The 13,945-nt window shown below is 32.2% G+C and overlaps 1 protein-coding gene across 2 annotated transcripts in view; it reads right to left on the bottom strand.

Moving 5' to 3' along the window:
- Positions 1-13,505, bottom strand: part of efna2b (ephrin-A2b) — a 194,676-nt gene extending 181,171 nt beyond the window's left edge. The window contains exons 1-2 of one of the 2 annotated variants that reach the window (XM_087273516.1): positions 12,715-13,505; positions 4,582-4,774 (exon numbers count right to left, since the gene is read on the bottom strand). Coding sequence is in view for 1 of the 2 variants with exons in the window: in XM_087273515.1 (XP_087129641.1) it covers positions 12,715-12,857 (143 nt within the window). In the remaining variant the exon portion in view is untranslated. The remainder of the gene's footprint in view (positions 1-4,581; positions 4,775-12,714) is intronic. The other variant, XM_087273515.1, reaches the window with a different exon arrangement.
- Between the last annotated feature and the right edge of the window lie 440 nt (positions 13,506-13,945).

Here is a 13,945-nt window from a genome sequence, read left to right as displayed (position 1 = left end):
TCAGAAAGAGCTATATTTACATAAACAAGAAATATCTATCTATTGAGAAATGCTCATTTTAGTTTACTCCTAAAATGTCTGTAAAGAAATCAGCCTTTTCAATTTTTATTTGAACTGATGTAATCAAGTTATATTAAATAACTAACTCAAGCAAAGTGCTTAAAATTGTGTGAATAAACAATCATTTCGTGTTTACTACATTTATAGTTCTCTAACACTATTTACAAATTAAAGTAATTACTACAAGTACAGCAATTAGTGTTTGAGAGTATTTCACATTACCCATTTTAACAATCGGAAAAGACTTGCAAATCTGCCACATAGAAGGTAGCATGTTCAATAAGATACAGCATCAGAAACAAGCAAGAGTGGTGCCTATTGAAAAAAAGGGTTGTAATACAATGCAAAACATATATACCAATAGCGATACAACCTTACAGTTGTATATGTAGGTAATTTGTCTTTTTACACAATTATATGAAATATTTTACTGTTAATTTATCATTAAGTTCATTAACTTATTGCCATCATATAAAAATATTGAACATGTACTTGGTTGTTGGCTGAACAAACACCTTCTTTAAACAATCCACTAAAAAATAAGATCAGAAAGAGCTATATTTATGTACACATGTAATTAGTGTTTGAGAGTATTTCACGTGACACATTTTAACTATATAAAAACACTTGTAAATCGGCCACATACGAGGTAGCATGTTCATTAAGATACAGTCTAAGAAACAGTTGCCCACAAGCAGCAAGCAGCACTTTATGTTTAAGAATAAAGCTATTAGTATCAATATTCCACACACCCAAAAATCGCAACTGTATCTTCATCACACAAACATATGACATTAGGAACTGACAGCAATTTAGATAGATTATGCGTCTCTTAATTCATTTGACCTTGAAACTGCCCTTGTGGTTGGGAGCAATCTTCATCATAATTAAATATCTAGGTCAAACTAGAAAAGGTTCCATACACTCTTCAAGATTGAAAGTTTAACAGAGCTCTGAATAAACTCTAACAATAATTAGCCAACATGACGCAATTGCATAATACACACAAAAATAATAACATCAATAACAAACAACAACAAAATTTCACACATTTCTTATCTGAAAAAAAAAAACTGCTGTTATTCTACATATTTATCTGTCCAAGCAGTGTCACAATGTATGAAAACAGATGCATAACAATGTAAAAAGTAAATGTTTAAATCATTTGAATATGTTAAATAACGAATATGATAACGATTTTATTATTATTACAATTACTTCTTTTACTTAATATTTTAAAGAAGACATCTCAGATTATTTACATTACTATTGAACGTAAAAAAAGGAAAAGTTTACATATTTAAAAATTTCATAAAAGTCTAATATGTGTGTCAATCTTGTGTTAATATTTATTCAGTGTGTATATTTAAGTAAGTTTAATTTATTAAATTACCCAATCCCATGTTATTTTCATGTTCTGTCATTTTGGGATTTTTTTTATCATTTCAATTAATTTCAATCATATAAATATCACATTAATAAGTTGTAGTTTAGTCTTAGAGCCTACTTGACCTCCATTTAAAATGTACACCCCATATCAATTCATATTTCCATCATGCGCAAACTGTTACATTTAATCACTATGAAAAAACAAGTAAGTAAGTATGTAAGTACGTAAGTAACTTACTTACTAAAAACAATGAATTTCAGCTTGCCCTTATAAATGCCCTTTACCTGTCAAACACATATGCACAGTCTGTCAATCAGATTTTTGACAACGGTTATTCAGAAGAAATAATACGCTCTATATTTTAATAATCATAAAGAACCACTGCAATATTTATCCGGTACTGTTAAATTTTTCATCAATGCATTTCAATTAATACATTCAAATAACACAATAATACATTTCCTTTTTTTCTTATTCTGCCCCTATGAAATATAGCCAAGGAATTTTACCATAAGCCTTTGTCACACAGAAAATAATTTCTTTGAAAATGTTAATCAGAACTTCAAGTGAACAGAGAACGGGGCTGAGAACCTGTCACATAGCATTTCAAATGCATTTCAAATATGCAATGGTAAACACGTCAATCCTGTTTAAACTCACAATATAACCAAAGGTAATCTTCCCATATCAGCAGGTTCATTTACAGCACTAAAGATGGAGGCTTTCAATGCTCTTTTGTGACACTATTTTCAGCAAACATCTAAACTGAACAGACTGATTTACTAAATCCACTATATAAGATAAAAATAAAACTGAAATGTGACAGTCAACTGAAATGCACTTGGTAGAATATAAATAAATAAATTTAAATTATTTGTTTTATATACATTTATTTAACATATTTTATATTTATTTATTTTATTTTTTTTCTGCCTGTCAAAGTAATCTAGAGAAAGATATTTCTGGGGCTGTTTCGGGTCTATGCAATGCCGCGTGCACACAGCTCAATTAGCATACCCATCATACTTCATACACCATAAACAATACCTTTCTACAATTAACTATCTACTTTTTAATAAACAAGAACACTAATTAATCGTTAAACATAAAGGTGTTAAGTTTATAATATTTTTACAATGTTTTACATAGCATTACATACACAGTTAGTAGAGTATGTGGCAGATGTCGAGTGGGGCATAAAAGTAAAACATTTCTACTCGATTATAATTAATGAACAATTGTTTTATTTATTTATATTTTTTTGCTCTCATAATTCACTGACAAGTTTTGTACAGTAAATGTGCTCACAAATTACAAGTGAGAGATTTTTGAACGAAGGGTGCAATACTTGATTTTAAAATAATTGAAGGAAACATACTACACAAACCAAAACTATCTATGATTATTTATTGAACATCAACGTTGAACAACGGAAATGAAAGTGCACATTGCCTAAATAACTTGCACTTTTAGAAACAAAATACATTTTTTTCAGTGTTTTTCATATTAAAAGTAGAAAATAAGCATTTTCTCTTCTAAATAAAATAACTCTTCGATACCCTGGCAGTAATATTTTAAACAGTGCATTTCTTGCATATTCTGTAAACAAAAACTTTGTTATGTAAATAATAATTTTAATGAAATAGAAATAGTCTCAGGGCATGTACGGTGCAGTTTACAATTATCGTCAATGAAGTGCAAATTACGGCTCAAGAATGAGTTCATCGTCTTACATGACCAGAGATCAAATGTGGGTGCAAAAGGGCCATAGACATATAAATCAGCCACATACTAACAGAGTGGGACACATGACTACACATGCGGTAGGGAAAGTAATTGAAAAAATTGTCCAGGAAAAATTTGATCGATTATAGGTTCTAAATGTCGATTTTAATTACTTTTCGATTAATCACCCAGCCATATTGTTAACTAATTTTTAACTTGCAATTTATTAATCCATTTTTGATTGGCAAAATATGTACTGTATATATGGCAGAAATGGTAATCAAAACAACAGTACATGTATAGCAACATCAAAATCGGCTAAGATAAAAGTTCTTTTTAACCTAAAGCCAAAACTTTAATGGTCAGAAAATCTACTCAAAAAAGGAGTAAAACTGTAACAGCTAATTACAGTTTATGACTAAAAGCTGCATTTGAAATTATTCTATTACACAACCACCACACCTTTTCTGTACAAAACAAAATAATGCGCAACAAATAATCACTATCATATACAGTAGTGTTAGAATAAAATCTCTGTAGAAATGTCTTTATTCTGACTTGTTCTGTAATAAAAAAAACAATCTTATGTTACTCTGACAAAAAAAAAATATATATATATATTTAGAAAATGATTTGTGTTAAAAAAATGTGACAATGTGATATGTACATACTCATATATCACTGTAATTTCTGAACATTATTTATTTTGACATTAACCCTTTAACTTTTTTCAACACATCCCATAATTTCTAAAATATCAACCTCTACCAAATTGTTGATATGTCAGTTTATAGTAAAAGTACTGTAATTAATACATATACTATGAAAAATATTCAAATGTAAAGTGTAAAAACAATTTATTTAAAAACATAAACAAAATAAAACATTTTTAATACTAAATCAACTTTTTTTTTTTTTAAATATGCCATAAAATATTTCAGGTTCTCATTTAACAAGTTTTTTTTTTTTTTTTTTTTTTTTTTAATAAAATCAAAATCAAGTGTAGTAGTCCAATAGGATTATGTTTGTTTGATTGTTTTGATTGTTTATTTAAAACAGTCTTTCTTTAAATTACAAATTAACTAAATTAGTTATTATTTAAAAGGCAGTTAAAGGGTTAACTTATTATGCATGTTATGCTTTACATACAGTATATACATATATTGTGCTCATAACCATATAATTAACATCTTACTTTTGATGGAAATAATAACTGCACCTACCCAAGGAAATGCTGACCAGGATATGTGATAAGCACAGCTACAGCATACCTGAGCCTGCTGATATTTGTTACACCGCACAGTTTGCAGTGCATGAACCGCAAGCATGAGATGCAACTATGCATTTAAAACTGTACCACTAACCCTGGCAGTGGCTGTGCATCAGGTATTTAGGCTATAATTTACCTTTATGAACACGCTCCAAACTCAATCCCTGCTCTGCCGACACTTTCCTGCATAATAGGCCTTTTCTCTGGTTCTGCGAGAATGACAGGTTTGACGGATCTGCAGTTCAAGAGAGGAAACTCCCAGATGACTAAGGAGGCGATGTTCCACTTGTCACAAGCTTTCCTATTCCTCCTCTGTATTGTTGAGTTATCTGAAGGTCAGGGAAATGTTTGAGAAGCTCCTCCCTCAAATTTGAAGGCAACAACATGTATTCAGTAGGTAATTTTGAAGTAAAACAAAAAACTGGTAAATCAACTAAAAACATCAGCACTTATTAATGGGAGATGCAGGCTAAAAAAAACTAATCAATATGTTTTTCAGATCAAATAAAATTTTATTCAGCATCAGAAATGTAATTCTCTTAATTAATCTTAACTAATAACTTAATTTAATTTCTCATTATTAATTTTTTTGTTAAACTGTCCTCCCTGAAATGATTTTACTGTGCATGAAATATAAATTATGTGAAAGTTAATTTCATATAAAAAAAATCTTTAAGAAGCATCAAATCTTTCACAATGATTGTAAATATTTCAATGAGGCTTTGGTATACCTCAGCAAAAAAGTATTTATTAAAAGTAATTATTTTTAAACAAAACTTTAAAGTACATGAAATTATTGCAGCATATGTTTTTCTATAAATTTTTACAGTGATGAGCATAACTGCAGTAATTTTACTAGTGCAAAAAAAAAAAGATTAAAATTATTAATTAAGTCATTCATTTTCATTCAGCTTAGTCCCTATATTCATCAGGGGTCGCCACAGCGGAATGAACCACCAACTTATCCAGGATCTGTTTTACACAGTCCTTCCTGCTGCAACCCAGTACTGGAAAACATCCATACACACTAATTCACACATTTACTACATCCAATTTAGCTTATTCAATTCACCTATAGCCTACCGCATGTCTTTGGACTGTGAGGGAAACCAGAGTTCCTGGAGAAAACCCACACCATTACGGGGAGAACATGCAAACTCCACACAGAAATGCCAACTGGCCCAGTTGGGACTCGAACCAGCGACATTCTTGCTGGGAGGTGACCGTGCTAACCACTGAGCCACCGCGTCACCAGATTAAAAATATTTTTAAAATATATACATCTGTTAAAAAGACACGGTACAGTACAAAAAAAACTATTATCTCAAGACTCAACCCCACTGCTTTCTGCAAACATCTGACAACATATCCTCTCAACAAAAAAAAAAAACACACTTAAATGCTTACAATGATCTTATACTTCAGAAAGATTACGAAATGGAAAAATTCAAAAGAATATATAAGTATATTTGTTGTATAATACTTTCAGAACTATCTAAATAATGAGACATGAAAACGTACTTCCTTTTAGCTGATTTGAGAATAATAATAACTTAAAAGTAAAGTGAATTTAATTTTGTTCCACATGGTACTGTTTTATAATAAGTCTTACTGGTACTGTTTAATGCTAATAGCACTACTTTAATTGTACTTTATAGCAATTATGTGTAACAGCAATAGTTTAAAAACATAATAAAACCTCTTGTACAAAAGGTCTTTGAACAAACTGTTACCACATATTATGACTAAGACAAAAAAATGTCCTCACTTTCTAAGCAAAGAGCAGAGTGTATTTTCGAATAAAACTCACATGAGGAAAGAAATTATGAATTTGTGGATGGACATAATGAGCCGCCAATATGTGCGTCGACAGAACTAAATTAGTTCAAGCTTAAGTAAGGCAAAAATTTATTAATTAATTAATTCATTTATTCATTCATTCATTTATTCATTTATTTTCTTTTTGGCTTAGTTTCTTTTTTTTAAACTGGCGTCGCCACAGCGTAATGAACTGCTAACTTTTTCAGCATTTGTTTTTATGCAGCGGATGCCCTTTCAGCTGCAACCCATCTCTGCAAAACATCCGTACACATTGATTCATACTCATACACTACGGACAATTTAGGCTACCCATTTCACCTGTACTGCATGTCTTTGGACTGGGGGAAGCCAGAGCAGCCAGAGGAAACTGACGTGAATGCATGAAGAACATGCAAACTCCACAAAAAATTGCAACAGACCCAGTAGAGGGCTCGAACTAGCAACCTTCTTGCTGTGAGGCGACAGCACTACCTACTGCGCCACTGCATCGCCCAAGGCAAAAATAATAATGATTAATTGTTATTATTATTATTGCTTCTTTTTTTATTATTATTTTAATACATTGCAAAAATTTGCCCAAATATAAAATCAATGTGAGTAACAGTATTATTTATATTATATATTATTCATTATATTATTTTTTATTTTATTTATAATATAAGCATTTATTATTATATTATATTATATTATATTATATTATATTATATTATATTATATTATATTATATTATATTATATTATATTTATTTCGAAGCTTACTCAGTTCATATCCACAATAGTAGAAAGATAAAAGTTTGGAGATGATTAGAGCATCACATTTTAAAACAAGCTCATCCGATGTTGGGCTTTATGGCACGGTGTGTTTCATAAATACTGTAGAATAAATGAGAAAGGCCTTGGTCCTGAGAGAGACAAAAGTTCCAAGCTATCTTGACCCAGAACCCAAAAGCACATGGATAAAACCACAAAAACACAACATGTGAACCTATGCCTCCTCAAATTTGATATATAAACCGAACCGAACTTGCAATGCAACTTTGAAATGATACATATTCTCTTCTTTTTTGGGTAACATCCACCCATGAACGCGCACCTACCTCAAATCAAGTTTGAGCTGCCTGTGTGCACGTGACTGTCAATGTGCTACATGAATGTGGGTCAGGCATTAAAATTTATGAGTAATACAGAAGGCACGGTGACGTTGTGATTGGGGCTGTTGCTGGGTATAAAAAAAACAGACAAGAATAAAACACCACACAAAAAAGTGAGGACACAAGGGTGATAAGGTGTCCTGTAAGGTCCTGGAAATGAATTCTGGTTTGTGTCTGCCACAAAAAAAAAAAAAAACAATGATTGCATGAACACTAAGTATAGCGTAGCCAGCACAAAAAGCATTTAGGTTGTTGCTTTCTTAAAAAAATATTATAAAAATAATCCATAGCTCGGGTGATTTAAAATTTTCTAAAGCAGATAAAAAAAAAAATTGAATTAAAAAATGCAAGATAATTAAGTCACTGTTTAAAAACATTTATTAGTCTTTTTCAAGAAATCTGGTGTAAACAAGTAAACCATTCAAACCACTCAAGACTAAACTATTTAGCTTTAAACACAAGCAAACATGCATTCATAAACGTCAACCTTGAATATTGCTTTAATGATGATGCGGGAGAGAGTTATATTACTTGTGCAATTAAAATCAATGAAAAACACAACTCTTCATGTTATTCAGTGACTTAAGTTTTATTCTAACCTGTGGTATTTTACTTTGATTCCAAATGAAAAAAAGAAACACAGATTAAGCCCGTTCTGACACATTTTATTTAACTTTGAACCTAGACTACTACTTAAAAAATTATGAACTGATTAATTCATTTTAAAGGAATCGGTTTAAATATATGTTGTTGTTTTTTTGTCACAACTACTATCATTTTTAATTTTATATTAGAGCCTTGCAAGACTTCTTGCTATTTGTACCAATTCTTGCTATTAACTAGTGCCGTATTACCTGCCTACGGTATTGGATGTTTATTAGTATTTATAAAGTAAACAATTAGATTGTATTCTACATCGCTAATTCTACTCGATATCTAAACCTGACTGCTACCTTAATAACTATTAATAAGCAGTGAAGTATAAGTCTATAGAGGTTAAAAGTCATAGTCAATAGTATATTAATAGCGAGAATTGTATCTTAAAATAAAAGTGTGACCTAGAGCTTTTTGATGGAATTTGTTGCAGTGATCCCATGCATTTAGCATAATGAAACCTTTCTTTTACTGATAGATAATCATTAGCAGATGAATCTGAAGTCTAGCCGTAAACAGCACTAACAGAATGAAAGCATTACAAGCGCTGACCTATAGACCTCAGTAACTGAATTTCTCCCTACAGTTCCCCAACAGAGGTAACCCATAATCTTGTATGGAAAGCCCCAGTGAGGCTGTATGACTCAACACACACGTCTTAAAAGATGCACTGTTGTTTTAGCAAGTGGACACAGCTGACCACCATTCCCAGTGTAATATGATTTCCAAACTAACGAATTCACTGCGCCCAGAGCGCTGTCAGTTTAAGTGCTCTCCCTCACTGTAGTTAGTGCGCATTAATGGACGAGGGTCACTGGAAAAAAAACAATGATTATATTTATACAGTTTAATGGATGAGTAAATTTGATTAAACCGCTGAACAAAATGACGATCTCAGGTTAAAGTTGCAATAATTCACGAGATGGACAGCAATTAGGTTGTTTGAATGGCTTTTCTCTTAAAGTGTTTTCCTACAAAAAGGCAAAATTGTTCCCTCAACTCTCGGGATGGAAGGTCACAATAGCTGAAGAACTCTGTCATGCATTGTGAAATTTGAGATATTTTATTCTGGATGAACGTAGATTGTAAATTTCCAGCCGCTCATTGCCTGAAATAAATTTTAAACACAAACAAAGTGAATGCACGAAAAAGTAATGTAAGCTTGCAGAATCCTAAGCGTTGCTTAAAAAAAGGAAAATCAAATAATGTGAGGCACAATAAACTGGGTGCAAATTTAGCATGACATAGATCAATTAAAAAGTAATAAAATAGATACAATTTATTCATCACCATATTTTCTTGCATAACCATGACTGTTTTTTGCACGAACAAATTCAAAATTATATTCAATTACTTCATTATACAATGAAGACGATCCTTAGTTATAACAATAATTTGTCACTAAAATTAAATATTAAAGTACATTCAGCAGACAGCTTTTCTAACCACAATATTTCAACAAAAAAATGTTAAAATGTTTTTATAAACAAATCATAATTGTCAAAAATATTATATACTATAAACATCCTGCTCTAGACCTAAAAATTTACATCTGAAAAAAAAAAAAAAATGAGGGGACGGAGGGTGTATTGGGGGGAGGGGGGATTCCTGGTTAATTCTCATCATTCAACTGAATTAACCCCATACTCCATTTTTTGTTTTCAGCTTCACCATATTCCAGAGGCAAGTGTGAGAGTTCACAAAATGGCGGACTAATCCACAAACTGGGGCAGGACATGGTGCAATGCCACCTACAGGAGCTGAACACTGACACAAGTATCCAAGGTCAGGTCATTAATTTAAAGCATTATTTTCACAAAAGAGGTTAATGACCCCACAAGAATAAAATCCATGTGGATTCAGATTTCAGACCACCTTCAAATCTGGGTCTTGCCCTCATACAGGAATCCTCTGACACCAAGCATCTTTCATAACCTTGAAGAGCCAATTACACTGTCAAAAAATAGCGTAAAACAAAACCATAAAAAGTAAGAAATGTACCACGCTAAAATCAAATAAATAATAAATAAAATAACTATTATCATAACATAGACATATTTATAGAAAGCCGTTCAAAAAGCAACGCAAAAAAAAACTTGATTCTTGAAAAAAGCTATTCATTGCATATTTTTCGAGAACAAGAAAAAAATGATAAATGGAGAATGTATATTAATTAATCAACAACAATAATAATAATAATAATAATAATAAGTAACTAAAAGTAACTACCAATCGGTGTTGGTTAAATGGATAAAATTACAATATGGCAATATTTGTTAAATGGCTTAAAATTAAATGTAATGCAAGCATTCATGGTAACTCTCTATTCTCTCGTTTTGAAAGCTAAATTCTTGACCACTTTCATTCTCAAAATGTCCGAAAGTGCTGCATGACGGTGTATCTCATGTGAAAACTCACTTTTCAGCCAAACTGCTTTTTACCTCACCATAAAGCCGCAAGGGTTAAATTGGCACCTCTGGATTTAATTAATTTAGAACAGAAATGTATTTCATTGTGTTTATTTATATTCTGATTGGGGAGATTTAGAAAAGTGATTTCAGACTCTCACTCCAAATTGAGCCACATAACAGGCTCAAACTCTCAAGGCCTGATTTCAACCACAGAAGACGGAATCGCTTCCCTTTATGGTGGTGTGCTGTAAAACCACAAATCTCAGTGAAACCCACAAACTCTAATTTGAGATTTTCATAGAGCAAAAATGCACATATGCCCATTTATGACAATCTTAACCTTGATATTTTTCATAGATCTATGGGCAGAGTGGTGAAATCAATAGCATGGATTAGGAAACTCTGAAGCCTAATAATAGAATTCGCACATTCACAGGGGGAAGACCCATCTCAGTTTAGCAGTTTTTTTTTTTTCCCTGGCATACAGCAGACATAGAGGTGGAATAACGGAGAGCATATTATCTAGACACTGCAGTAATCAGTGTTGTAAATACTGTACATGGAATATGAGATATGCTGTTTCCTTTTTGATATAGGGGTCTAAAATGTTTCTAGAATAGCTAAGAATATTATATTACTTAAATTATTCTCTATAATAAATGTAATGCTTAAAATAAAAGCCATATAATTTTATTTGCAAACTACCATTCACATTATAAAGAATGAATCTACTTGAAGCACATTTCTTGGGGGAAAGAAAATAATAAATAATAAAAAATAAACATTTATAAACTCAAGAGGAAAGACTCTCGAGCATTTTAAGCATTTTAAGATAGACAGGGGGAATTAAGTTAGTTAAGATTTTCTCCTCTAAATCTTTGATAACTTCCCTTCAAAAATGGGTCCATATAGTGTCCTTAAAATAGAAAAAAGCAACAAACTTCAAACTCAAAGCTCAAAAAATCTTTTTAAATTCTGCATAAAACTATTTATGTGAACAAATATGTGTATACTTTTGCATAATTACTCATATTGGATAAAACTGTGGCATGTATTGTAAAAGTTTGACTGCGTGGTTACACAAAGCTACATCCTCTGCCAAAAACGGCCTCTGAGAGCGGTCTGATGAAGGGTGTTCAGAGAGGGGGGCTTCATCATAGACTATTTAAACCATATGGTGATATGAAACAAAAGGTCTACAGTACTGTACCCACCTACAGAAACTCCATAGAGATACCAAAACAAATCTTCAAAAGCTGACAGAATATCAGACCATGCTCTTTTGTAGAAAATTTTGGTTATCAATCTAACAATGAAACACCACAAAATAAAGCACAGAATACAGCCCTCAGTAACTCGTAGCAGACACTTTGTGTCAAACAGTAAGCATGCAATAAATGAGGCTATAAACTTACAATGTGCTCATAGAGAGGCTGACTTTGTGAGAAGCCCAATAAGTACTTTCACATGGAACACACAAGATGTTAAAATAGCGCCTAGTTGAGTCATTTGAGTGTGTATTTCATGGTTTAAAGTAAATCTGCATTTGAAGCAGTCAAATTGAAGACTTTCAGTGTCTCTTAATGTTTTGAACTAATTTAAATGTGTTCTTGTAACTTAAACAAAAATGCATGTTCTATATTATAAAATGTGTCCTTGAATGAAGATATGGGCCTGACCTGATCAACCTTCAAGCTGATTTTAGAATAAAATATGTTATTTTATTTGAAATTTGTTATTTATTTATTTTAAAACAATTAAAGTTGGACATTAGTTTACCATTTACTATATATTTTGTATATATTTTTTTTATTTTACTTGTTTTTGTGTTTTCTAAAATACTGTGAATGTAATTCAAAATTTTAAACACTTAAGTACTATTTAAAATGAAGTCAATTAAATAAAAAAAACAATTCAATTATAATATATTTTAATCTATTAAAAAATGGAATAACGTTTTTTTCTTTATAAAAATATTTTCTCTTGAAAGAATATTTGAGGAATTGTTGTTTTCTGTCTTCTAAATAAATAAATAAATAAATAAATAAATAAATAAATAAATAAATAAAGATATGTTATAATACATTTAAACCGTCAAAAGCAAATGCTAAAAGGGACAGTGAAACTCGACTTAAGTGTAGTTTTGGAAAAACTCGGTTAAGACCTAGCTGCCAGCCATAACTTTGCGATAGCTTCTCACACAGTAGTTATACGCTGAGGTAGTGGTTCTTACCTGGAATTGGTGCTATTCCAGTAAACAGCATATCGGTCTGAAATGATCTTACTGTCATCAGCACACACGGTGATCCAAAATAAGAGGACGGCCACGAGAAGTGTCAACTCCATCTGTTTAGCTATAGTAAAGTTCTTGTCCATAATATCAGCGCAAACGGGAATGATATACAAGTTCAGTTGGTAATTTGCTTTTTAAGAACGACCATGTGTGGGAGCGTTTATTGAAAAGCATCACATTCTTCTGCAAAAAAAATATATATATATACAAGCAGTCAAAATTCACTGATAGAACTTCTCACGGTGGATCCATCTAGCATCTCGACTTCCATAGCTTGAGATGTTTCCATGACAATCGACGAAAGAGAGGCGCTGCATGTTAAACTGTAACATCGCTTACTTCTCGCGTCCATTATTTCTTCCCGTGGCTTTCAAAAACTTTTCTTAGACTCGTAAAAAGTGACCAAAGAGTTACCACCCATTCATGTGAAGATGTACGCGCTAAAATCCTTCTTCTCCACACTTGCGCGTGGTCCTTTTTTCTGAAGCCACTTGAAGAGAGTCGGTATTCTATATCACCAGTCAATAAAAGAGGAAAAAGGTCTGCCACACTTCTGTGTAGAACTGCCGTATGAAAGTTATCTTGGTTGCGGGTTCATTACGTGCTCTCCGACGCGATGCTGAACCAACACACGGTGCATCACGCGCAAAGTTGACGCTGTGGCGCTTTGAACGTCTCTTCTGCACGTAAACAACTTGCTGCTTCTCACAGACCGTCGCTTTCATAAGTGTGAAATGTCATTTTCTCCTTTTGCAACCTAAAGACAAGCATCTCTTTCTCTCTTTCACGCACTCTCTCTCTCTCTCTCTCTCTCTCTCTCTCTCTCTCTCTCTCTCTCTCTCTCTCAGCAGATGTCTCAGCCTCTTCGCCTGTCTGTCCTCGACTGCGGGGCGGAGCTGCTTGGAAGAGGGACTGCCTAGACCCACACACTGAAACTTTGGATATATTGGCCATTAGGAAGGTCATTAAATGAAATTAAACTTAATTACAACTCGCATTAGATAACAAATGATAATTGCATCGCTGTGTAGGTGTTTGACATTTTAAACTTTCGTTGTTTCTATAGGCTATTGAGCACAAGGTCTACTGAATAAACTGTTTGCAAATGAAATATGCCAGCTGTACTTACCAAAACTTTAGCTATTACAAGTATTACGTTGTGACTTTTGTG

This window comes from Danio rerio, chromosome 11, assembly GCF_052040795.2.
Source record: "Danio rerio strain M-AB ecotype USA chromosome 11, GRCz13ab, whole genome shotgun sequence".
Classification (NCBI taxonomy): Eukaryota; Metazoa; Chordata; class Actinopteri; order Cypriniformes; family Danionidae; genus Danio; species Danio rerio.
This window is presented reverse-complemented; position numbering and strand designations above follow the sequence as displayed.